At 52.2% G+C, this 22,532-nt stretch overlaps 3 protein-coding genes across 9 annotated transcripts in view; all 3 read right to left on the reverse strand.

The window, feature by feature from the left end:
- Positions 1 to 14,175, reverse strand: part of CNTFR (ciliary neurotrophic factor receptor) — a 58,220-nt gene extending 44,045 nt beyond the window's left edge. The window contains exon 1 of the mRNA XM_032635284.1: positions 14,138 to 14,175. The gene's annotated coding sequence lies outside the window, so the exon portion shown is untranslated. The remainder of the gene's footprint in view (positions 1 to 14,137) is intronic.
- On the reverse strand, positions 12,518 to 14,233 carry RPP25L (ribonuclease P/MRP subunit p25 like). Of its 3 annotated transcripts, none has more exons than XM_032635292.1 (2): positions 14,138 to 14,233; positions 12,518 to 13,338 (listed from the first exon to the last, which is right to left on the reverse strand). In XM_032635292.1, exon 2 carries the CDS (start codon positions 13,303 to 13,305, stop codon positions 12,814 to 12,816), a length of 492 nt encoding a protein of 163 aa, XP_032491183.1. In that variant the 5' UTR covers positions 13,306 to 13,338; positions 14,138 to 14,233; the 3' UTR covers positions 12,518 to 12,813. The 3 variants fall into 3 exon arrangements, with proteins under 3 accessions (XP_032491183.1, XP_032491186.1, XP_032491185.1); XM_032635295.1 differs by lacking the exon at positions 14,138 to 14,233 and adding an exon at positions 14,100 to 14,124; XM_032635294.1 differs by lacking the exon at positions 14,138 to 14,233 and adding an exon at positions 13,710 to 14,081.
- A 1,467-nt stretch (positions 14,234 to 15,700) lies between these two features.
- DCTN3 (dynactin subunit 3) lies at positions 15,701 to 22,052 on the reverse strand. Of its 5 annotated transcripts, none has more exons than XM_032635290.1 (7): positions 21,913 to 22,052; positions 20,602 to 20,686; positions 19,832 to 19,918; positions 17,913 to 17,996; positions 16,891 to 16,949; positions 16,219 to 16,278; positions 15,701 to 16,027 (listed from the first exon to the last, which is right to left on the reverse strand). In XM_032635290.1, the coding sequence occupies exons 1-7, from the start codon at positions 22,006 to 22,008 to the stop codon at positions 15,938 to 15,940; spliced, it is 561 nt and encodes a 186-aa protein (XP_032491181.1). In that variant the 5' UTR covers positions 22,009 to 22,052; the 3' UTR covers positions 15,701 to 15,937. The 5 variants fall into 5 exon arrangements, with proteins under 5 accessions (XP_032491181.1, XP_032491178.1, XP_032491182.1 ...); XM_032635287.1 differs by having other exon boundaries at positions 21,727 to 22,023; XM_032635291.1 differs by lacking the exon at positions 16,219 to 16,278 and having other exon boundaries at positions 15,701 to 16,057.
- Positions 22,053 to 22,532: the final 480 nt, after the last annotated feature.

Here is a 22,532-nt window from a genome sequence, read left to right on the forward strand (position 1 = left end):
ATTACAACCACTTTGGAACACTGTTGGGCAGGATCTACTAAGCTAAACATATGTATAGCCTATGACCCAGCAATTCCTCTCCTAGATATATACCCAAAAGAAATTATTGTGTATGTTCACCAAGAGTGTTCTTAGTAGCTTTATTCATTATAACCTCAAACCGGAAACAACCAAATGAATGAATAGATTGTGATATAGATACAGCAATGGAAAAGGACCAGCTATAGCTACACACAACAAAAATGGATAAAGCTCCCAGCCGAATGTTGAGCAAGGAAAAAAAAAAAAGAGAACCAAACACAAAAGAGTATGCATTGAATGATTTCATTTATATAAAGCTGAAGAACAGGCAAAACTCATTTATGGTGATAGAAGCTGGAATTGCAGTTACCTTTGTTGGGGGAGTGGGAGGTTTCCAAGAGTGTACATACATATGTCAAAATTTAAATTGTGCCCTTAAGATTTGTGTGCTTTACTGTTTACTTTTTGCCTAAAAAAAAAAAAGTTTAAAAATCTCCTGCCCTCATGAGACTCACATTCTAGTCATGTAAGATGGATACTAAAAACAATAGGTAAGTATTTAGTTTGTCCATGTGACAGTGCCGTGTCTGACTCCACAGGCCCCTCAGGGAAGAGATGACAGCCTAAATGTCACCTAAGAGAAGCCTAGACTAAGTCCCTCTGCCCTCCCCCAGAGTGTCATACTTTTTCCTTAGAGCAGTTAGTGTGATGTTCACCTACCTAGTTACTTGCGTGGCACCTGTGAGCTCCATGAGGGCAGGCCTGTGGCCTCCACCTCCAGGCACCTAGAGCTGGGCCTGGCACAGAACAGGCGCTCCTACCATGTGAAATAAGTCTAAATAAATGTTGAATGAGTGAATGAATGAATGATGCAAACAGAACCTGGGGGGGGTAGAGTCCCAGGATACAGGAGAGGGAGCCTATCTGAATGGGTCACAGCCTCGAGGGATAGGAAACAGGGTTTGATATCCAGTAAGGGTTTAAGCAGAAACCTAGAAGGCAGAAGGATGAGGCATCCTGAGTGGCTCAGAGACCACATCCTGAAGTGCCTTTGGTGCCAAGGTCACACAGGTCTGGAAAGGCATAAAGTAGGTGAGGAACAGAACCAGATTTGCCTTCTAGCAAGAAAGTTGAGTCTGCCGGTAGAGGGTGGTGAGAAGGGCTAAGGCTAGAGGTGGGACAGCTGGGGAGGAGGTGTTTGCAGTGACCCGTGGGAGAGAGACCTCCAGCCTGATCGGGGCAGGGCCATGGGGCTGAAGAGATGGTACAGGTCTTTGGGGGACAGAGGGTGGGCACTCAGATTCATCTTCTTCATCTGCTCCCATGGCCCCTGGAGGCACCCCCGTATTGCCCTATACACAGAGAACAGGACCCCTGGACACTCAGTCCGGGGTCGGCTCTCCCAAGGCCCCTCACCCCAGGTGATCCCAGGCTCCGGGCTGTCTGGAAAGAGAAGCAGATGGTCAGGGAGGGGTTAGAGGATCCAGAGGTGTTGGGGAGAGAGGGACAGGGGAGGACAGGGAAACTAGGGGTTAGCAGCTCTGTGTGTCGGAAGATGGGAGCAAGAACACAAACTTACACAATCACAGATGAAGTTTTTCATCTTGTGTTGCAAAAATTTGCATGAAACTAATTCCCTGCTCAGAAACACAAAGTCCCTCCTTCCCTCCCTCTCTCTCCCTATTCCTGTGAGCCCTGATCTCCCTCACCTCCCATTCTTCATGGGGGAAGCACATGTCTTTAAAGGATTGTCCCTGTCCAGTGCCAGCGCACCTTGATCCGTGCTGCTGTAGAGCTTCCTCCCTGATCAGAAGTCTGGGATTTCCAAACCAGACTGAGGGCCATGTGGCCCCGAGACTTCATCTCCCACAGCTCCATTCCTGGACACCCTGTGATTCCCTGGGGCAGAGGGAGAACGGAGAAACTTCCCCCCAGAAACTCAACTGTGGTGATTCAGAAGACAAAGATTAGAGATTTGGAGACTGAATGCCAGAGACACCAAGCCCCAGGGAAACAGACAGAGGCAGCGGAGGAGTTCAAGAGGGAAAATTGAGTTAAATTCAGCTCAACAGCCATTTATTAGCACCTACTGTGTGCCAGGCCCAGAGGGAACACTGTGTACAAAAGCACAGAGGACTCCCAGGTTTTTGGCATGAGTGGCTGGGAGATGATGGTGCCATTCACAGAGCTGGAGAGGGGACTGGGGCTTGACATGGCCAGCTGAAGCGTCTGTGGGATGACAGCCAGCAGGGTCAAGGATGGAGAGGGCAGAGAAGTTGAGAGAGGGCGGGCGGCTAGAGGCGTGCAGTCTCTCTTCCACAGCTCCCAGGGCCCTCTACTCTGGCTCGTGCTGGTTGCACGGACATTCATCAACATCTCAGACTGACCTGAGCACTATGAGGGTGCTGGAAGATGACAAGATAGATCAGGCAGCAGGGAAAGGGAGTGACGAGGGGGAGGGGAGGAGAAAATTGAGGCTGAAACCCTGGGAAGCATGATTAAAAGACAGAGAGGGCAGGGAAAGGGTTAGCCCCAGAAGCAGAGGGAGAGCCAGGAGTCAGGGTTGTCACGGGACCAAAAAGGAGTCTGGTGAGGCTGAGAGAAAGAGCCCTGGGCTTTAGCAGCCAGGAGTGGGATGAGGCCAGCGGGGCCAAGCTGGTGCTATGGAGCTGGCTGATGTAGCCCCTCCACAGGGGCCTGTGAGCAGAGGGTGGGCCCCCCTTCCCCAGCCTCCCTGCTGTCCCGGAGCCCTACTTGGTCTGGTACCTCTCAGCCAAGTGCAGGGCAAGAAGAGAATGGAAAAGCTCCCCTGCCTCCACACTTCCATACTGGAGTCCCTGGTTTCTGGTCTTCTCAGAAGGGTCCTGAGCCTTCTTGAGCTTGGAAGCCCACAGAAGTCAGGGAGCCCTGGAGACCCTGGGGGTAATTGAAACCAGGGCTAAGACATTAGAAACCATAACGCTGACTCCCCAGCTCCCCCGGGATAGCTCCTGATTTCTTTCTTGCCAGATCCTCCCTGCCACTGACAGCTCAGCCCTCTAGGTCCCCACGGGCTGGGCCGATGATCCTCTTCCCCATACCAACAAGAAAGGGCATCCAACCAGAAGGCAACCAAGGCCAGCCCTCAGGGACCTCCCCTGTGTGCTCAGGCAACCTCAGTGTATACTAGGCTTACCCCCATATCAAAGCATCCCCAAATTCTAATCTTGATCTCTTATTGCAAAAGCTATCGTAGGGGGCTGAAGTAAGACAATGGGAAGGATTTCTCAATAGTGAAAGAAAAGAGAGAGGTAGAGATGTGGGGCAGAAGTGCCTCTCAACTAGCATGCTCCACAAGGACATGAGAAAGAAAGAAGGAGTCTTCAAGCCTGGGCCCCACCAGAACCAGGTGTTGGCTGGGCTGGATGTGAAGCAGGAGCAGGGCAGGCTGCACCCCAGGGTGGCAGGGAGGAGGAAGTTCCCATAAGTTCTGTGGCCCGGAGTTCCCCTTCCATCTGTCTCCCTGCTCTGATGTCTCTCTCTGCCGCAGTCCTTATCTCAGACAACAAGGACAGGAAGCTGCCCGCAAGTTTGCTGGCCTGATGGGAAGGCCCTCGGCCTGCACAGCTGCGTGATGATTCCAGGATTCCCAAATTCCCTGGGAGTGCTGCTGTGGGAATCTGTCTCCACCTGTCACTAGGTCTGCCTCTCTCCTTGGCTCTTCAGAGGGACTGAAGGGATCAAATACTTACTCCACTACTTAATGGCTTTGGGGCCTCAGGCAAGTGACTTAATGTCTCTGTGCCTCAATTACCCCAGGAGTGAAATGGGATCATAATCATGCCTAGTGCCTAAGACTGTTGTGAAGATTCAGTTAAATGAGATAATCCAGTCAAGTGATAAGCACCAGCCTGGTGGGTACTAGAGCCCCCTCTGGCTCTCGCTTCTCCCCATCCCTGTCTCTGTGTCTCCTCTGTCAAGTCTTTCTCTCCATCTAGCTAGCTACCTCATTCTCTGTCTCTCAGTCTTTGTCTCTCCACCTTTCTCCTGACCCCTTGTCCTCTCCCCCTGTCCAGCTCTGCCTGCAGCCCCCCAGACAACCCTGTTTGACCCTGCTCCAAGCCGGGTTGGCACAACTGGCCCAGGTCGAGTGGGGTGGGGTGTGCGGGGAGGTTTTTAATTCACACATGGAATTCCTGGCAGCGGGATCCCACCCGGGCCTGAACGTGGGTGAATCACAGTTAGTGGGAAGAATGATTGTGTCTGTGTCCTTTCTGGAGGGGCAGGATTGCTGGGGGCTCAGCCTGGCAGCCTCTTGGAGGAAGGGGGGACTTGCCCTGACTGCTCTGGCCACCCCTGCACTTGGGCCTAAGCCAGATCCGCCATATATAGAGCCTGCTTGGAGGTAAGGCAAGCTGCCCAGAGCCCAGGACCAAAAGGGGAAGCCCTCCACCTCTACATAGGGTGGTCTACCTGCCCTCAAAACACTCTGGCCCTCCCTCACCCCAAGTCCTGTTCTGAGCTTCCCATACCCCATTCCAAACCCTGTATGGAGGCATGTCTCTGTCTCTCTTAACCTTGATCCATGACTCTTGCACCCCCAAACTGAGGCCACCAGGGATAGGAAACTGGGGGTTGAAGAGTCTAGGTTCCTCACTTGGACCAAAGAGCCCCTTCTTGGGAAGGCAGGGATACAAAAAGTCCAGATGTCACTTCTATATCACTGTTTATCTGTGAAGGCAGAAGGCACCTGTGAAATAGGTATTCTATAAACATAAACCAAATGAAGGAGAGGAAAACAAAAGACCCCAAACAGGGAACTGGATGGCTGAGGCTACAGCAGGCAGAAGCATGGACAGGCTGTGGCAAGGCTGCTGTTTGACTCTGTGGCTCAGCAAGGGTCTTCTCTGGGGGCCAGGATTGGTCTCAACTAGCCCCAGACGCCCCCATACCTGGGGCCCCACCAGGCCCCTCAAGTCAGCCCTTGGGCAGAGGGCCAGATGGGTGAACCACTAAGACTTGTCTCTCAATTCCCTATTCCGAGCACATCATTGCCTCAAGGTGCCCACCAGCTTCAAGGAGAGAGAGCTGTGGCTACACATCCAGAGAGGGAGAAACACAAGTAAGGGTCACACAGCAGGCAGAGGCTGGGAGCCCTGGTGTCCTGGCAGTCAGCCTGGGTCTGTCACGGGGATCCTGTGGCAACACTGTGACGGGGGCCAGAACAAAAACAGGATTTTATGTGGGGAGAGCGTCTAGGAATCCTTGAACATGTGGGCAGCTGGGCCAGGGGTGGAGCATCCCATCAGGCAAGGGCAGATGTGCAGCTTCCTGTCCTTCCCATCAGATGGAGACAAGCATTGGGATAAGAGGTTCAGAGAGACAGAGCAAAAGAGAAGAGAGAGAGAACCTGGGAGAGAGACCAAGAAATAGACACAGAGTCAGACACAAAAATAGAGCTGCAGAGAAATAAAGATGTGAGTCAGAGACACACAGAGAGGGAGATGCAGAAGGAGGGAGAGTCAGAGACACAGAGAGAGGGAGACGCAGAAGGAGAGAGAGCTATGGAATTAAAGACACAGAGACAAAGATAGGGAGAGACATGGAGTCAGAGGGAAACAGTGTCTGAGTCATAGAGCAACTGTGACATGGAGTCAACAATATACAGACAGACACTCAGAGACTAGGAGACAGAAAGGAAAAACAGTTAGGAGGGAGAAGTAGAGATGGAGAAGACAGAGAGAAATATCGAGAGAGGCAGAGAGATGGAGAGAGAGCAAGGCAAAGGGAGACAGACTGAGACAGAGAATGAGATCAAAACAGCAGGAATGGGGAAAGCAGGCGACAGAGGAGAGTCTCCAGGTCTCCAGTCTCTCCAGCCTGGTCTCCCTAGGGTTTGGACCCCCCACTTGCTATTCTTTGGTTTCCATAGCAACGGGGAGGGCAGCACCAAATTTGCACATACATTTACATCCTTTCTATCTGCATAATTCAACAGGTTTCATGCATATTCACGAGACTGAATGAAGGTGACTCTCAATCCCTGCTCAAAACCTGGCTGTGGCGCCCCCTTCTGGCAGCATGCGGTCATGGCTCCAGGCCCAACCTCGCAGGCCCTGACCCGACCCTGCCAGACCCTGCTAACAACATCCCCCCTGCTCCCCAAACACCCCTCTGCACTTTCCTACCTCCAGACCTTTCCTCAGGTGATGCCCCTCTGCTTTCTAGGGATGCCCTTCCCTCGGCATCAGTCCTGCCGACAGTACACATGCATGCACTTGCATACACACTCACTCACATGTGCGCACACGAACTCTGGTGGAGGGGGCATGGCAGCGAGTGACCAGTGCTCACCCTGGCTCCCTGGTGGAGGAGGCCTCTCAGTCACACTCCCATCTGGAGTCAAAGAAGAAGGTGCATGAAGGGATAACACTCAGAGGGACTGGCGTGTATGCTGAGCTGACGGTTACAGATCTACCAACTGAGAGGGACCTAGGACATTGCGGCCTCCACGTGGAAACTGACAGAGACCTGGTTCCAGCCAGAATAACCAGAGGAGCTAGGATAGAGCCCAACGGAGTCTCAGGAACAGAAGGGCTGAGGTGGCTCAAATGGCAGAGGAGAGGATGCCTAGGGCCAAGAACCCTTTCAAAGGGCCAAGCCTTGAAAGCTTTTGTGGGCTGGGAGGGGCTTCTCCAGGGCCGTCTCCAGCCATAATTTTGGCTTCACCATCTCCCCCTGGATCCCTGCAGCAGCCTCCTCACTGCTCTCCCTGCCCTGTGTCCCCAATCCACTTTCCACACTGTAGCAGCCAGAGCTCCCTCTGAAACATCAATCTGATATCCCACATCACTCCCTCCTTATCGCCTTCAGAGACCTCCATCACTCTCAAGAAAAAGTGCAAGCTCCTTGGCCAGGCACTCAAGCCTTTCCAGTCCAGCACCCCACCCTCCTCTGAGCCTCATTCCTCATACTCCCCGCTTTGAACTTCATGCTCCAGTGATCATCTCTAAGCTCTTCTCACCTCTGTGCCTTAGCTCATGCCTGCCCTTCACCCCGAATGTCCTTTCCACTTTTCTTCCAGCTTTTTTTTTTTTTTTGTCCGTTCCGGCATGCAGGATCTCAGTTCCCCCAGCAGGGGATGGAACCGGTGCCCCCTGCGTTGGAAGCACGGAGTCTTACCGCCAGGGAAGTCAAAGCTCTTATTCAAGATTCAACACAGGCATTACCTCCTTCTCTTTGAAGCTTTGCCTGTCCCTAAGGACTGGACGAGGGATTCTGAACTCTTGAAATCTAATGAGCTTCCCTAATTTCTATACTTACCGCACCAATAATGAAATCACCTATATATATGGCTTATAGCCCTCATGGGGCTGGAGCTTCCGAGCCCAGTGACTATATTTGTCACATTATGGATGATAATTAGCTATTTGTGGAATAACTGAGAGGTCACTAAGTCTATTGAAGGCCAAATATCAAGCCACTACTACCCTGTGTCCCGACTCTGCACAGACCCTACAAAGGGAAGGGATGGGCCATTTCTTCGCAAATGCTGTCATCTTGTGGACAGACTCAGAAGTGCAGCCAGACATCACCTGGGAGTGGTGATGCCTTATAGCATCAGGCCTGATCCCAGAGTTCCAGGCAAATAAGAGGGGAGTGAGGAGGTAGGCCCTGAAGACCGAGTGCCACTGGCATCCTCTGAACAATCTTGATGAGTTCTAAGCAGACAGAAGGCAGAAAAATCTCATGGCAAGTGGGAAGAGTGAGGAGTTAGTGTGGCCAGAGCCCAGAGTCCAAGGGGACCAAGCTGAAGATGGACTGTGGCATGTAAGTGACCAATAAAGGGGATCCTTTAAGGTCATCCAATGAATGAACTTGGATCTTGTCTTCTAATCTGGGCATGGAGAGACTAAGGGAACAAAAGAATGACAGATGTGGGTATGGCCCAGAGGCTTAGCCACACACTTGGAGACTCAATATTCATTCACTTATTAAATACTTATGGGGCACCTACTATGTGTCAAGCAATGTTCAACATCCATAGGTTATATCACTGAACAAAACAAAGATTCCTGCCCATCTGGAATTTACATTCTCATCAGGAGGAGACAGACAGTAAACAAAAACATTAAAGAAGTAAATTATATTTGAAAGAAAGAAAGAAAGAGAAAGAAGGAAAGAAAGAAAGAAAGAAAAAGAAAGAAAGAAAAAAGAAAAAGCAAGCAGGGTAAGGGATATCAGAAGTACTCGACTGCAGTTTTAAATGGAGTGGTCAAAGTTGGCCTCATTGAGGTGACATTTGAGCAAAGACTTAAAAGAGGGAGGGAGACAGCCATGCAGGTATCTGGCAGAAGGGCATTCTAAACAAAGGGAACAGCCACTGGCTTGGTTTGGACAGTTCAGAGGGGAGTGAAGCAGGGAGACCAACAAGGAGACTGTTTTAAGACAATGATGGGTACAAATCAGCAGAGGCTGTGGGAATGGAGAGAGACCTAGGAAGCAAAATTGTCAGGACTTGGTGCCTGTTTGCATATGGGAAGTATATAACTCCTTGTCATATTGTTCTGAAGGCCCCACTTCAAGGTGACTCGCTGTACGTGCCACCTCCAAGGCAGGTAGTGAGAATGCTCAGCACATTCTATCCTGGCTGCTCCCTGCCTCCTCCACATACTGTCCTCCACAGCCTCTTAATTCCTCAACCTCATCTTCAGTGACTTTCCCTCCAGGCCACCCAACTATCTACTCTCATGCCCACTAGCAAGTCCTGTCAGCTCGTAAAACTCTCAAATTCACTGACTCCATTTCATTCTTCAGCTACTGTTGTGTTGAATTGCGTCCCTCCATAAAAGTATATTGAAGTCCTAAGCCCTAGTACCTCAGAATGTAACCCTATCTGAAAATAGGATCTTTATAGAGGTAAGCAAGTTAAAACGAGGTCATTGGGATGGGCCCTAATCCTATATGACCAGCATCCTTATAAAAAGGAGAAATTTGGACACAGAAACAGACACAAAGGGAAGACAGTGTGAAGATGGATGACTGGAGTAATGCATCCAAAAGCCAAAAAGGCCAAAGGCTGCTGGCAAACCAGAAGCTAGGATGAGTCAAGTAAAGATTCCCCTGCAGGTTTCAGAGGGAAATGGCTCTGACACCTTGATTTTGGACTTCTAGTCTCCAAAACTGACAGTACAGTTCTGTTGTTCTAAGCCACCCAGTTGGTGGTACTTTGTTATGGGAGCCCTAGAAACTGGTACAGCTATGATACCCTATCCCAGTTCTCTCATCTACTCCACCTCACCCCACCCCACCCATTTTCATGGGGTCTAGGCCACTGACCCCTACCCCCTTCTATCTTCACTTCTTTCCTGACCCAGTTTGGATTCCTTGGGCCTTCACCACATACACTTTCTTGCTAGTCTCCTCACTATTCTTCCATCATTTCTGCCCGTCTTAACCTAGTATAAGAATGTAACAGTGCTTCCTCTGAGTCTTCACTTGTCCCGTGGGTGCTGCTGGAGCGCACACACCCTGACTGATATTACAAGTTCATGATCATCAGCCTCAACTGGGCTTTTAGCCCTGACTGGTCATCCTCCTGTACCTCCCTAGGTATCTTTCCCAATTCTAACAACTATCTCACCAGCCTCCTTGCTCTACTCTCAGCAGCAGAGCTGGACTCCTGCTTCAAGAAATTAAAAGCCTTCTGAACTCTGAATTCTCTTATGTCCCACCTTTACCTCTTCACCCATCTGCAGGCATAGCCATCCTCAACTCCTTCCCTCCTGTTCCAGGGAGTCTGCTCTCCTCTTCGCTTTGTGACGGCCATACCTCCATGCTCCAAGGCCCACTCCCTTTCATCTCCCCCAGGAGCCTCACTCTGAGTTGGCCACAATCTCCTGCACCTTTAATCCCTTTCCCTATTGGCTTCCCCCATCAGCCTACAAACAAGTCTCTGCTAATTCATTAAACAAATAAATAACTCTCTCTGTATCCCAGTCACCTCTCCCCTCCCATCTCCACTTCCTTATCTTTTGTGCCCTTACCTTTTCTAAGAGATTATGGAGGAAGAAGCCATACTACAGTGAATTAAGGAGAAAGTGGGAAGTAAAGAAATTGAATCAGCAATTATACGTAACTCTTATGCTCCCTCCCTCCTAAGCCTGGTCAGGCTTTCTGACTCTAGAGGTCTCACCTCTCTCTGGCTCCCTCCCTGCAATTCCTCCTGTAGGCCCCAACTAGGCCCTGTAGAGGTCAAACAGAGAAAAGGCCCCAGAACCTAGCCATCTCTCCCTCAGCCTGTGTCCTATCTCCTGATTCTCTGAACTGCAGATCCTGTTCTTCCCAAGGGATTCTGACCCCAGCTCAGTTTCCCTCCACACTACCCCTGCCATCACCCTGGAGACCCCAGGTGGTGCCTTAATGATGAGCTGCCCAATTGGGAGCCCATCCTAGGACTCCCAGAGCTTGTGATGTCACCTTACTGAATCATTCCCTCAACACAGGTCACTATGCTTATTCCACTGATCGTTCCACCTGGCCACAGCAGGCTAGGTCAGGATGGGATGCTGAGCCACAGATCAATAGTCTGCAAGAAGCCTGGTCCCAAAGCTCTGGAGAGCAATGATACTCAGAGAGTTGTAGATGGCAGAAGACACTCAAGTGGAGACGCTCAGCGAAAAGGCACTATGCAGAAGCTGGGTGGGAAGAAAAACCCTGAATTAGCCACAAAGAGAATGGGGGAGAAGTCACACAGTTGCTGGCAGCAAGACACCGAAGTCATGACCACAGTCTCAAGGAGTGTGTTAGATGCTTCATGGCCCTCTGCAGTTGAGAGGCCCAGCTGGGCAGCTGCTGAGAGGGTTTCCTGTCTCTCTTAATATCCCCTGAATCTCCATTACCCACCCCTCCACTCTGGGCAACTGACCTCAAAAAGCAAAAGATGCAGTGTTCAAAGTTTTGACCACAGCCTGCTGGCCCTGTGGTCCCCTCATCCCTGCTCTAAGCCCCTATTGGCCCTATCCCCTCAGCCTATCACTTCAACACTCAAACTGCTGTGCCCACCCTGCCACATGGGCCCAGAAGAGCCCGAACTTTGTGCTTTCCTGGTGACTGGACACCTAGGATACTGGACACAACAGAGAAGACCTTAAAATCCACTGGGAGACGCAATTCACTCAACTCTTCACTGAGTCTACTACTGCCCACAATCCTGTTCTGGTTCCTGTACCCCACTGGCTACCACTGCAATCTTCACCGCTGTCCTCAGGCCCCTGACCTGACCATGGTGAACCTGAGAGTCTGGCCAAGATGAGACAGAAAAGGAACAGCAAGGGGTAAAAAGGAAAGGATGAGACCGGAAGGGAAAATGTGGGGCTGAGGTTATGCTTTTAAGGAAAAGGCATATTTGTAAGCTGAGTCATTAATAATGAGAGCAATTAACATTTACAGTCATCCCTCGGTATCCTCAGGGAATTGGTTCCAGGAGCCCCCATGGATTTTTTTTTTACCAAAATGTTTAAGTTTCTTATATGAAATGATGTAGTACCGTCAGCCCTCTGTATCCACGAGTTCTGCATCCACAGATATGGAGGGCTGAGTGTATACAGGCCCAGGTGGTATCTAAGAATCATATGTATATTCCTACATTTAATCCTCCTAACAAGCCTATGAGGTAAGCACTATATCTTGTTTCATGGATGAGAACACTAAGGCACAGAGCAGTAACTTGCTAGTGAGTGGCAGAACCAGGATTTAAATAAAGGCAGCCTGGTGCCCAAGACCATGATTTTAACCACTATACTGTAATACAGGCATACTTCAGAGATATTTTGGGTTCACTTCCAGACCACCTCAATAAAATGAAGATCTCAATAAAGCGAGTCACATGAATTTTTTGGTTTCCCAGTGCTTACAAAAGTTATGTTTACACTACACTGTAGTCTATTAAGAGTGTGATAGCATTATGTCTAAAAAAACAATGTACATACCTCAATTTAGAAATATTTTATTGCTAGAAAATGCAAACCATCATCTGAGCCTTCAGTGCGTTACAGTAGTAACATCAAAGATCACTGATCATAGGTCACTATAACAAATATAATAATAATGAAAAAGTTTGAAATATTGTGAGAATTACTGAAATGTGACAGAGATACGAAATGAGCAAACGCTGCTGGAAAAATGGCACTGACAGACTTGTTCAATGCAGGCTTGCCACAAACATTCACTTTGTAAAAAATACAGCATCTGCAATGTGCAATAAAATGAGGTATATGCTGCAGATGGAGAAAATGACCTGGCAGAGTCCTTAAACCAGCCCCAAACAGGAGGCAGCCAGCCACCCAGGGCTCTAGACACAGTCAGGTTACTGCCTGAGGCTTCTTATCGACTCTAGATCCTCCCAGCACCAACCTGAGCCTACCCTTCCTGTCCCTAGCCTGTGAGCTCCTGGGGGTCAAGAGCAGGGACTCCCACTCCCTTAATCCCACTTCCACACAGCAGGCCAAGCAGAGGCTCATCAGACGAATGGGCAGAACCTTTATTTCCTAACCCACTCCTTGGACCTCTGTCAGAAGGTAGATCAGAGGCACTGTAGGTAGAAGGCAATCCAGAACCCAGCAGAGACACCACACCTGTCACTCTTCATAGCAGTCCCTTTCCACAAGCCAGAGGGAAGTGGAAGCAGGACAGGGAGGCCCACTTCTGTAGACTCAAGTCTTGTTGGGGGTGTTGAGCAGTTACAGAGGCTTCTCAAAGAAGGCCCAGCCATCCTAGACATTCAGGCCTGGAGAACAGCTTGCCAGCAGGTCTTCAAAACCGGGTGTCTCGAGCCCTCCTTCGGGGTCGGGGGCCAGAGCTGGAGGTAGGTGTGGGGCCCAAGCCAGGGGGTGCCCCCGGGGGCTGGTAGCCACACTCATTGGGGTCCAGTGGATCTCGGCTGAGCAGTACCCATACCGCAGGCACATGGCGGCGTACCGTGAGGGGATCTAGGCCTGCGTCGGGTGAGGTTGGCACCCAGCTGTCCTCGGTCTGCAGGAAGCGCAGCTTGGTAAGCTGGTGCAGGCCTGGTACCCGCCGTTTGACAATCTCAGCACAGCTGACAGCCTTGCCTGCTGCCCGGCCAGAACCTGAGAACACCACATGCCGAGCACTGCCGCCCTCCAACCGCCCCAGCGCCAGGCCCAGCAGGTTGCGGATTTTGCTGCCATCTCGGACCCGCATCTCCAGGGTATCAGGCGGTAGCTGGGGCATCGGGGAAGGTGCTGGGAGTTCCACAGAGCCAGCCTTCCGGTAGTGCTCCATCCGGCTGCTGTCGTGTCTGAATCTTGCTGCCCACTGCAGGGAAGTGTCAGAGGAATGCTAGGCAGGGTGCCCTGGGCCACCTCCCACCCTGGCTCTCTAGGACGTGGGCCCACTCCTCATCCCAGATTTCCCAGAAACAGGACCATATGCCGTCATACCCAGGACAGGGGGCCACGCCTGCCTCACCCTGGGAGGGGGCTGTACCCCATTCCTCTGGACAGGGCCATAACCCTCCCCCGACCCCGGAGTCCCTGCGACAGGACCAAATTCCCCAAACGCTGGCCAAGCCCCCTCATCCCAAGCTCCCTAGCACTGGGAATGCACTTCCCTCATCTGGGGCTCCTGGGGACAGGGCCCGGGCCCTCACCCAAGACTCCCTGAGAACAAGGCTGAGTGTTCCTCACCCTGGGCTCTCCAAGCGGTGACAGGGACAAGGCCCCTCACTTCGTGCCCCCAGAGGACAGGGCCAAACCCCTACGCCACAAGCTCGCCGACACAGAGCCAAGAGCCCTCATCCAAAAGCTCCTCAAAAACAGAAGTGACCCCCTCCCCCACTCCGGGACCCTTAGGACAGGGCCGAGCACCCCTCACCCGGAGATTCCCAGGGTCGATCCCCCTAACCCAGGTCACTCAGACACTCGGGAACAGGGGCTTGACGCCGAGGACCGCTCGAGCTAACCCTGGCGTCGAGTTCGCCGGCGGCCGGGCTCGGCGGTCCCCACCGCCACGGGCCGCCCTCAGTGCCCGGCAGGCCGCAGCGGCCCAGCAGCCGACCTCCCCTCTCCTCCCCGTACCTCCAGGAGCCCCCACCCCACTGGGCTCCTGCTCTCACCACCGCATCCGAACACTCCTCAAGCTCGATCCGAAGCCAAGATGGCGCCTCCCGGGGGCGCGCCGAGGCCGCGAGGCCGCGCACGCCGGACGGGGCGGGGCCTGAGGGGCGGGGACCCCGGCGCCTCCGCCCGCAAACCGAGAGGTGGGGGGACGCCGGAGAGTGAGCTGGGCCAGGACGCGGGGACTCGGAGCGCTCGGGCTGTCTCAGCTGTTCAGCCCCGGGCAAGGAGCACTCCTATTGGGGCGGAGAGAGCCCTGCGGAGGAGAGGAGCGGCCGTCGGAGGAGTCCCGCGTCCGAAGGATGCGGAGGATTTGGCCCTTAGAAGATGACAGGGAGGGCGTTACCCGTTGAGCACACCGAAGCAGCAAAGGCGGAGCAGCGGCTTTCACTTTGGACAAGAGCAAGAGGTGCCGTTTGAAGTGGCCTCTGCTGCGGGGGCGAGAGCCTTGGCCAGCGAGTTCTGAGCTTGGACCTCACCCTGTGGGCACTGGCGAACTACGGGGGTTTTTCATCAGGCGCAAGTCAAACCAGTTCGTGTGCACAGCGCACTGTGGCTGCAGCACAGGCGCGGGCGGGCCGCAACCGCTGGTGACTCCTGCCCGCAAAGTCCCGGGGGCATGTCCACGGAGATTCGTACGTTGCTCCGCGTATAATAAGTGCTCAAATATTTGTTATAAATCATTTGTTGAAAGAATGAACCAGAGAAACAGTGGGAATGGGGAAAAGTAGATTAAGTTGGAAGATACCAGGAGGTAGATTTGACGACTGTTCGGACGAAGAAGGAGGGAAGAGTCTAGGATGACTCCCAGTTTCAGACGTGCTGAATTTGAGATGCCGGTGAGACCCTGCTGGTGGGCTGGTGGGCTGGTGGGCTGGTGGGCAGGCCAGATGGAAAGGGGCCTGGAGCCACAGCAGTCCCTGAGACCACAAGGGGGCAGCAAACACTTGGTGGAGTGAGGGACCATCAGTTTCTCTGCTCTTTAAGATGCTCTCCTTTCCAACCGTACCACCGCCCGCCACGGCCCACCCCCCCAAAGCCCCCTGCATCCAAACCTCTTTTAGTCTCCCCTTCTCGGCTAAGAGCACCAAGTAGGCTCCCAAGAGAGAAACTTAAAGGCTCCCCTCTGCATTGCACATGCTGCTCCCTTGGCTCTCAAAACCCTGCATGTCACCCTCCAGGGCTGCTTCCCACATTCCTTTTTCTTCTGTGCCCCCAAAGAACCCTGGTGCCACCTGTCCCTCCCCTTTTCCTCGACTGTCTCCTCAGCTAGCCTGTACGGGGTAGGAATCAGGTGGACCCTACCTGTGTCCTCCCCACCTTGTATGGCATCTGACATTTAGAGTGTACTTGGTAAATGCGGGATAAATGGATACATAAAGGAATGTTCCACTCACATCAAGCAAATGAGAGCATTCATCCTGAGAGCTTTACCTCTCCCGGAAAATCAGACTAGGACGAGTATAGCTCTCAGTCCAACTAGGAGGAAGGCCAACAACTCTGGCCTATCAACCTCATCCCCACCACCATATCCATACAACACCAGGAAGCTAACACACACCTCCAGTGATCTGTACAGTTTATTGTCTTTGGAACAGGACACTGATGAGGGGAGGGGGTGCAAATAGCAAATCTCAAGTAGCCAGACCTCTGACCCCAGAGCCCCACCTGAGTGCAGACTGGTAGGCTGTGAATCCAATAAATACAGAGCTGCCTCTGCTCTGTCCTGTTACAAGGGCAGGTTGGCATAGGGCCTGGAGCCTGGCTGCCCTGGCCCACCCTAGGATGGGAAGCAGCCATCACTCCTCTGCTGGCTTCACTTGCTTGGCAGCCTCTAACTGGCAAAGTAGCTCATCCCACTGCACGAATTGCTTGGAGAGAAGCATTGTCTGGTCGCAGGTCAAGGTGAGAACGGGCATCTGAGAGAGGGAGTGGAGAGGTTTGCATCTGCCTAAAGTGTCGGGGAGCAGGGGGACAGGCAGGCTGGTTGGGATGGGATGAGAAACAGAGCTAGAAATGGAATAAAAGGACAGGGCTCCGGACAGCACTCCTCAGGGGCCTGGCTGAGCAGAAAGGATACAGTCTTGTTGTATTCCTCTAGGAGAGCCTTGGACTCCTCAGTGATCTCCACACACTGGTCCTGTGGAGCCAAGGTGTGGCAGAGAAAGGAGTTGGACAAAGCCCCCGCTTCCCACTGCCCACCTCATCAGGGACCCTAGCTCCCCATAGAGCCTAGAAAAGGTAATGTTTAACCCCAGTGCCAAAAGGAGCAAATTTCTAAAGAGGCACTTTCAGGCTCCAGTGTGGGTAGCCTAACTGCAGTCCTAAGGCTGATAGAAGGGGGCGGGGGGGTGAACCACACATTTAAGCAAATACTCCTGCTAGGATATGCCTCCTTCTCCCTGTCCCCTATTTCTGAACCCTCCTTGATCTTTACACTAGGGCCTGGGAATAGTGAAAAAACAGCTCTTCTACCATAGTTAAGGACACATCATCCCCAGGAATTCATGGGTACCTCCCAACATCAATCTGATACCTCTGGGTAGCCCTACTCTGGGAGGCAGGAGACCTGGATGTGACCGTAGGCAAATCCCTTCCCTTCTGGAAGGCAGATGGAAGACAAAGGATAAACCCTAAATTCCCCCTGAAGCTGACATCAGGGAGGCCTGAGGCTGCTTCCCCAGGAGGCAGGGGTGGGGACTAGGAGCCTCACCACCTCTACTTTCCCCTCCAGGCCTCTCCCCTCCCATACCTGCTGCTGGATGTGGATCTGGGCCAAGCGCTGCAGGCGGGCGGCATGCTCTGGAACGGCTGTAAAACACAACGCACACTGCCTAGTGATGCTTGTGCCTTCCCCTGGGACTGCTCAATAGTCTATTAGGTCTTCGGTAGGATTAGAGTATTGAGTGGAGAAGCTAAACAAATGCCAGCTTCATCGACCACTGCTTCTGGACGTGGTGGTGGGACTCCCTGCCCACCTCAGTCTTACTCTAGGACCCAAAGGGGAGGGGAAGATGCAGGCCCCTAGAAGAAGACAAAACCCTGGGGTTCCCAGAGTTGCCCCATACACCCACCCCAGGGCTGTGAGCAGGGCCAAGTAAAGGAAGCTTTGATTATCATGGGATCTGTTCCTTTGCTCTCAGCCCAGTGGGACCAGGTCTGCCGGGCCTAGGGAACAGGGAGCCTGCAGGTGGACTGAGGATGAATGCCAGGTCCCTAAGCTGGCCACCTGGAATCCAACACCCAGAGCCTCAGCCACCATGCTGGGCCCACAGCTTAAGGGTGTCAGATGCTCAGCAGGAAGCTGATCAGGGGTAGGGAGGGGGAGCTGGGAAAAATACCTCTAGAGACAGACAAGATGGCTATCTGGATTCAATTAAAGTCACTGTCTGCTCGTCAAAACCCAGGCCTAGGGACTGCACTAGGCAGTGCGGCAGGAAGAATTCACACACATTGACACACCTGGCAGGAACTCTTACAGTAAAATCTGGGCTCTGCAGCACCCTGAAGGACAGATGCTGAGGGGTGGGGTAGAAGACAGAAGGAATCCCAGAGTTGGAGGTCGCTGGCCTTACATGAGTGTCCTTGGTGCCAAACTGCCTGACATTCTGAAGCTGAGCTCTCTGCCCTGGAAATTTTAATCCCAGTGCAGGTGTCTGGTACCCCCAAGGTGAGATAAAGACAAGGAGCAGAGCTAGCCTGAGCCCAGGGAAGTCCTGCCCATCCACCCACCTCCCCAAGTAGAGTAGTGGAGCTGCAGCCCCAGAGAGGTACCTTTGATATGAGTGCTGTCCAGCATGGGCACCAAAGCCTCCACCTGCTCCAGAAGCGCAACCTGGGAGAGAATAAACTGCTCCTCTGAGGCATAAACAGAAAAGGCAGTGGCAGTGAGGCGAGCCTGGGCACAGCCACTCCCATGCAAGGGGCTGATGAGATGGCTGAGCCTGGAGCTTGGGGCAGCTAGTCTGCCCACTGCCCCCTTCGCTATGTGCACATTACCCCAATCTGTCTCCACCTCTCTTGGATGCCTCTGGTCTGACCTATCTTGAGCCCAAGGAGCCTCTAAGTTCCTCCAAATCCTACCTTTCTCCAAGTTTTAACTCTGAGGCCCCTTCCTCTAGCTTGCTATCAACAAACTCAGAGCCCCTCCTAGGCCAGGAAACAAAGTACTTCGGACTTGGGTACCCACATGCAAGGGCTCCTGGGAAGGTCTGAAAGAGGAGATGTGGAAAACTACCAGGCAGGTTCTGCTCAGTGGATCTGAGAGGCACAGACAATTACAAGTTCCTGGAGAGCTGGGACACTAACAGGACAGTCCAGTGAGGAAAGCAGGACTGGAATGACCCTGTGCACAGGGGGTTTCAGTGGCTGCAGAGTGGGAAGGGCATTCAAGAAGGGAGGACTGTTATGTCAAACATTTGGAGGCAAGAATGCTTGTCAATTAGTCGAGGAAAAAGAATTCATTTGGCTGAACTGGAGCAAGGAGAGCACAGGAAACAGCTAGATGGGAGGGCAGATCTGGCAGTCTATAGAAGGCTTGGAATGGCATGCTAAGGAATTAGGAATTTATCCTAATAGGGAGAGAGACACACACACACTGAGGTTCCAAACTAAACAAAGTGGCATGTTGGAAATGTGTTTTGGGAAGACGATACTGAACCACATGCAAGAAGGGGAAGACTAGGGTCAAGAAGAGGACTTAGGAGACTGCAACTATTCATGTACAAGGGGATGAACACTGAGGCAGTGGCGACAGGGAGGCATGGAGAGGCTGGACTTAAGAATCAGTGCAGGAGGGACCTCCCTGGTAGCGCAGTGGTTAAGGATCCGCTTGCCAATTCAGGGGACACGGGTTTGAGCCCTGGTCTGGGAGACCATGCCGCAGAGCAACTAAGCCCGTGCACCACAACTACTGAGCCTGCGTGCCACAACTATTGAAGCCCGTGCGCCTAGAGCCAATGCTCCGCAACAAGAGAAGCCACCGCAACTAGAGAAAGTGCACGCGCAGCAATGAAAACCCAACGCAGCCAAAAATAAATAAATTAATTAATTAAAGAAAATAATAATCGGAGCAGGAGAAGACCTCCTGAACTTGGTGTCTAAGCCACAGCAGTGGCTCAGGTATGTTCTGGTTCGCCATTGTATACCTCACACCTAGGATAGTCTGGATCACAGTAGATGATCACTTTTGAATGCATGAACAAACACAGGTGCTTGGCAAACCATACTTCGTGGAGTTGCTAACTAACTGATAAGCAGACATTGCTAAGACAATAGTTCCTGCCTAGAATTCTGAAATCCCAGCGCTTTCTCACATGAAAGAAAGATGTTGAAACTCATGCCTATCACCTCACCTCTCCCAAATGCAATGCTCTCTGCCCCTACCCTTTCTTAGAAGCTCCTATGTCTACTGAGCAGAAGTAAGGAAGGTTCCGAAGGAAAATCCTAGAGGCAGGCCATAGATAGAACACCGGAGTAGCTTCCACTGTGGCTGGCACCATGGTCTGCAGCTGGCTCTGAAGTATACTGTACCCAGTGCCTACTAGAGGACCACAGGACCACCTCCAGCCTCAGTCCAGAACCAGGCCAGATTCCAGAAAGCAGCTTCCTGTATCCAGGGAAGCTATCTCTGTGCCCGACTTCCCCCACAATCCACATCCCCAGATGCATATGCACATACTGTCCAGCACTACCTGCTAAGATGAACTGCAGCTTAGAGGCATCAGGTATGGCAATGCGGTCAATGTACTCAGGATCCAGGTATTTGATCAGGTCTTCAACTAGAAAAGTAGCAAGATGGAAAATGGAATAAGGTTGGGGAGTGGGGATCAGTCTTGTGAAGGATATTAGGGGAGGTGTCAGCCTTGGGGAGACCCTTGAGTGAGGAGCTGACACCCTCAGCATCCACACCAGGCCTCCACCAGGTCCCCTATCCCCACTTCCCTGTCTCTACCCTCTGATCACCTGCTGGCCAGCCTCAAACTTTAAAACCCTGGGGCCCTCAGCATTCCCACTGATCTATCCTCAAGGCTGGAAGGCACCTTGCCCCTCAGTGCCACCAAGACATGCCAGAGCTTTATCTGATTTCTAGTTCCTGAACAGGTTGCTAGCTCTGACAATAATCAAAAAGGGCTGGTTGAGCCAAGACTGGGGCTCTCAGTGCCTGATTTCTTTCCTGCCTCTGAACCTTGCCTGTGGAAATTCCATACCCTCGTCCCTCCTTCCCCCAGGGGACCTTTCAGGCAGAGCTCTTATCCCATAACTTAGGACATTGCCATGGGCTTGGGGTTTAACCACAAAGTAGAAAGCACACCCCAATTCACCATTCCATCAGGGCAACGTCTTCACCTGCTATCCCCAAAGGGCAACTCCAGTGACCTACTAGGCTGAAGAGCCTGGGCAGGGAACCAGGAAGCACAGGCTTGGGAAGGAGAACAGGCAGACACCTCATGGAAGCACTTACTCTTTTTGTACAGAATCTTCACCCTCTCCCTCTTGCTGGCGATGTTCCCCAAAGCCACCTGCACCTTGACCAGGCCATCGGCCACCTATTGGGGGAGTGGAAGTTAATTCCATGATTTACCACTTGGCTCAAGTCTTGGAAGAGATAAAGAGCCCTCATTCCCTCAGACTCCCAAACCTCCTTGTCCCAGCTATCGTCCCCTTCTCTAGTATTAAAAGAGATTCAACCCTACCTTCCGGGAATCCTCAGTGTGAAGGGGGAGATAATCATATACTCCTTGGGGAGTTTCAATTGTGACTGGGGAGGTGATGAACTACTTTAGAGTTTATGGGGCACTAGCATATACTATCTATTCCCTGATTCCTCCTCTTGGCTGAACCTACCTAGGCTTTAAGGGTAGAGGATGAGGAATTGCAATATTAAAGGGTTGAATAGAGGGAGAGGCTATGGAAGTGTATGATATCACACAGGTTTTAGGTTAGAGGGTAAGGAATGACAATATTCAAGGGTCAAATATATGGGAAGACAAATAAGACTGTGTAGAAGCAGCCAGAGACGTAGGAGGAAAATCAGGAGGATTTGCGTCATAGATGTGAAAGGGAGAGAATGTTCTGAGAAGTCAGTTCTCACATGGGACACAATCTGTTAGTGACAACTAATTCCACAAGAAGTGTACAAACAGACATCATTACCTCTGAGGCACTCAACTCCAGGGTGTGCCTGACACTCCACCTTCAGTGAAAAGTCTTTCCATAGTTAAAAAGGGGATGGAAGGGAAACTGAGCTGCACAGTTGTCAAAATTCAGTCACTGGTGGGAAGGAGTGCCAGTCCATATCTGAACACTCAGTACCCAATCCCTTCCCCTCCTAATCCCGGCCCTCCCAGACCACACCTCTAACCCCCTGGAGCCTTCTTTATCCACCTCCGGTCTGCCTCTTTTGGGGTCCTATGGACCTCTCTTTACACAATTCACTTAGCAATTACGCAGGGCTCCACAACGGCCCTTCCGGGCTTCAGCTCTTACTGAAACTCTGATTAGTCAGTTTCTCGAGTGTGTCAGGTCTCCCCAACTACCCCGCGAGGGCAAAGGCGGGGTCTCCACAGTGAGCCCACCTCAGACTCACAGTGCCCTCCGTGGGAATGGACTCCGAGGGCCCGATATGCTCCGGGAGGTCTCGAACCTTTGTTATTTCAAAGGTCGGGCTGCGGGCAACGGGACTCTGGAGCGGTAGCATCCATCTCGAGGACCAGGCCAGTAGACGGCTGTTGCTTTGCCCCAGAGAGGGACCATTGGACCCCAGATAGCTCACCTTCCGCGAGCCGCGAGACCCGCCCGGCCCGTACACCCAGCGCTCCAGCTCCTCCACACGGGCCTGTAGCCGCTGCACATCTGTCACAGCCGCCATAGCTCCCGCCGCTCCGCCTCAGCCAGGAACAGCCAGAGGGCGGGACGTCCGTCCAAATAGAGAAGGCGGGCCAATCCGAGTGGATGGGCTCCCCTGCATACAGGAAGTGATGCCACGATTCAGCCCTTCGATGCCGGAAGCGGCAGGCAGGGCCGACGAAAGTTGTCAAAAGCTGTCTTGTAACCTAGGCGACGGCCACCCGTCAGGCCCTACCTTAACTTCCAGCCCCTGCTCATCAAAACAACCTTTGCCTTTATTCCAGGGTACCAAATTCCAGGGTACCAAAGAGGTTTCCTTACCCCATTCTCCGAGGTTGCACATATAAATATACCCATTATTCTAAGATTGGTCCATTCCCATAGAATACTAGGAAGCCCCGTGAGTCTTCCTAAGGTTCAAGTTGGAGTCTTCTAAGGTTCAAGCGATTAAGTGTCGTGCCAAGGACACTCAACATTGTAGTGGCAGAATCGGGATTTGAACTCAGGCAGTCTGATTCATGAGACTGAGCTCTCCTACTCATGGCC

This window comes from Phocoena sinus, chromosome 6 (genome assembly GCF_008692025.1).
Source record: "Phocoena sinus isolate mPhoSin1 chromosome 6, mPhoSin1.pri, whole genome shotgun sequence".
In the NCBI taxonomy this organism is placed as follows: Eukaryota; Metazoa; Chordata; class Mammalia; order Artiodactyla; family Phocoenidae; genus Phocoena; species Phocoena sinus.

Excerpts from the sequence above, each read along its gene's own strand:
- RPP25L (XM_032635292.1), bottom strand. The coding sequence starts at position 13,305 with ATGGAGCACTACCGGAAGGCTGGCTCTGTGGAACTCCCAGCACCTTCC.
- DCTN3 (XM_032635287.1), bottom strand. The coding sequence starts at position 22,008 with ATGGCGGCTGTGACAGATGTGCAGCGGCTACAGGCCCGTGTGGAGGAG. Across the intron at positions 19,919-20,601 it reads GAAGATTCTGTACAAAAAGA|TTGAAGACCTGATCAAATAC; the intron begins GTAAGTGCTTCC and ends CTACTTTTCTAG. Across the intron at positions 17,997-19,831 it reads GCTGCAGTTCATCTTAGCAG|AGGAGCAGTTTATTCTCTCC; the intron begins GTAGTGCTGGAC and ends TTTATGCCTCAG.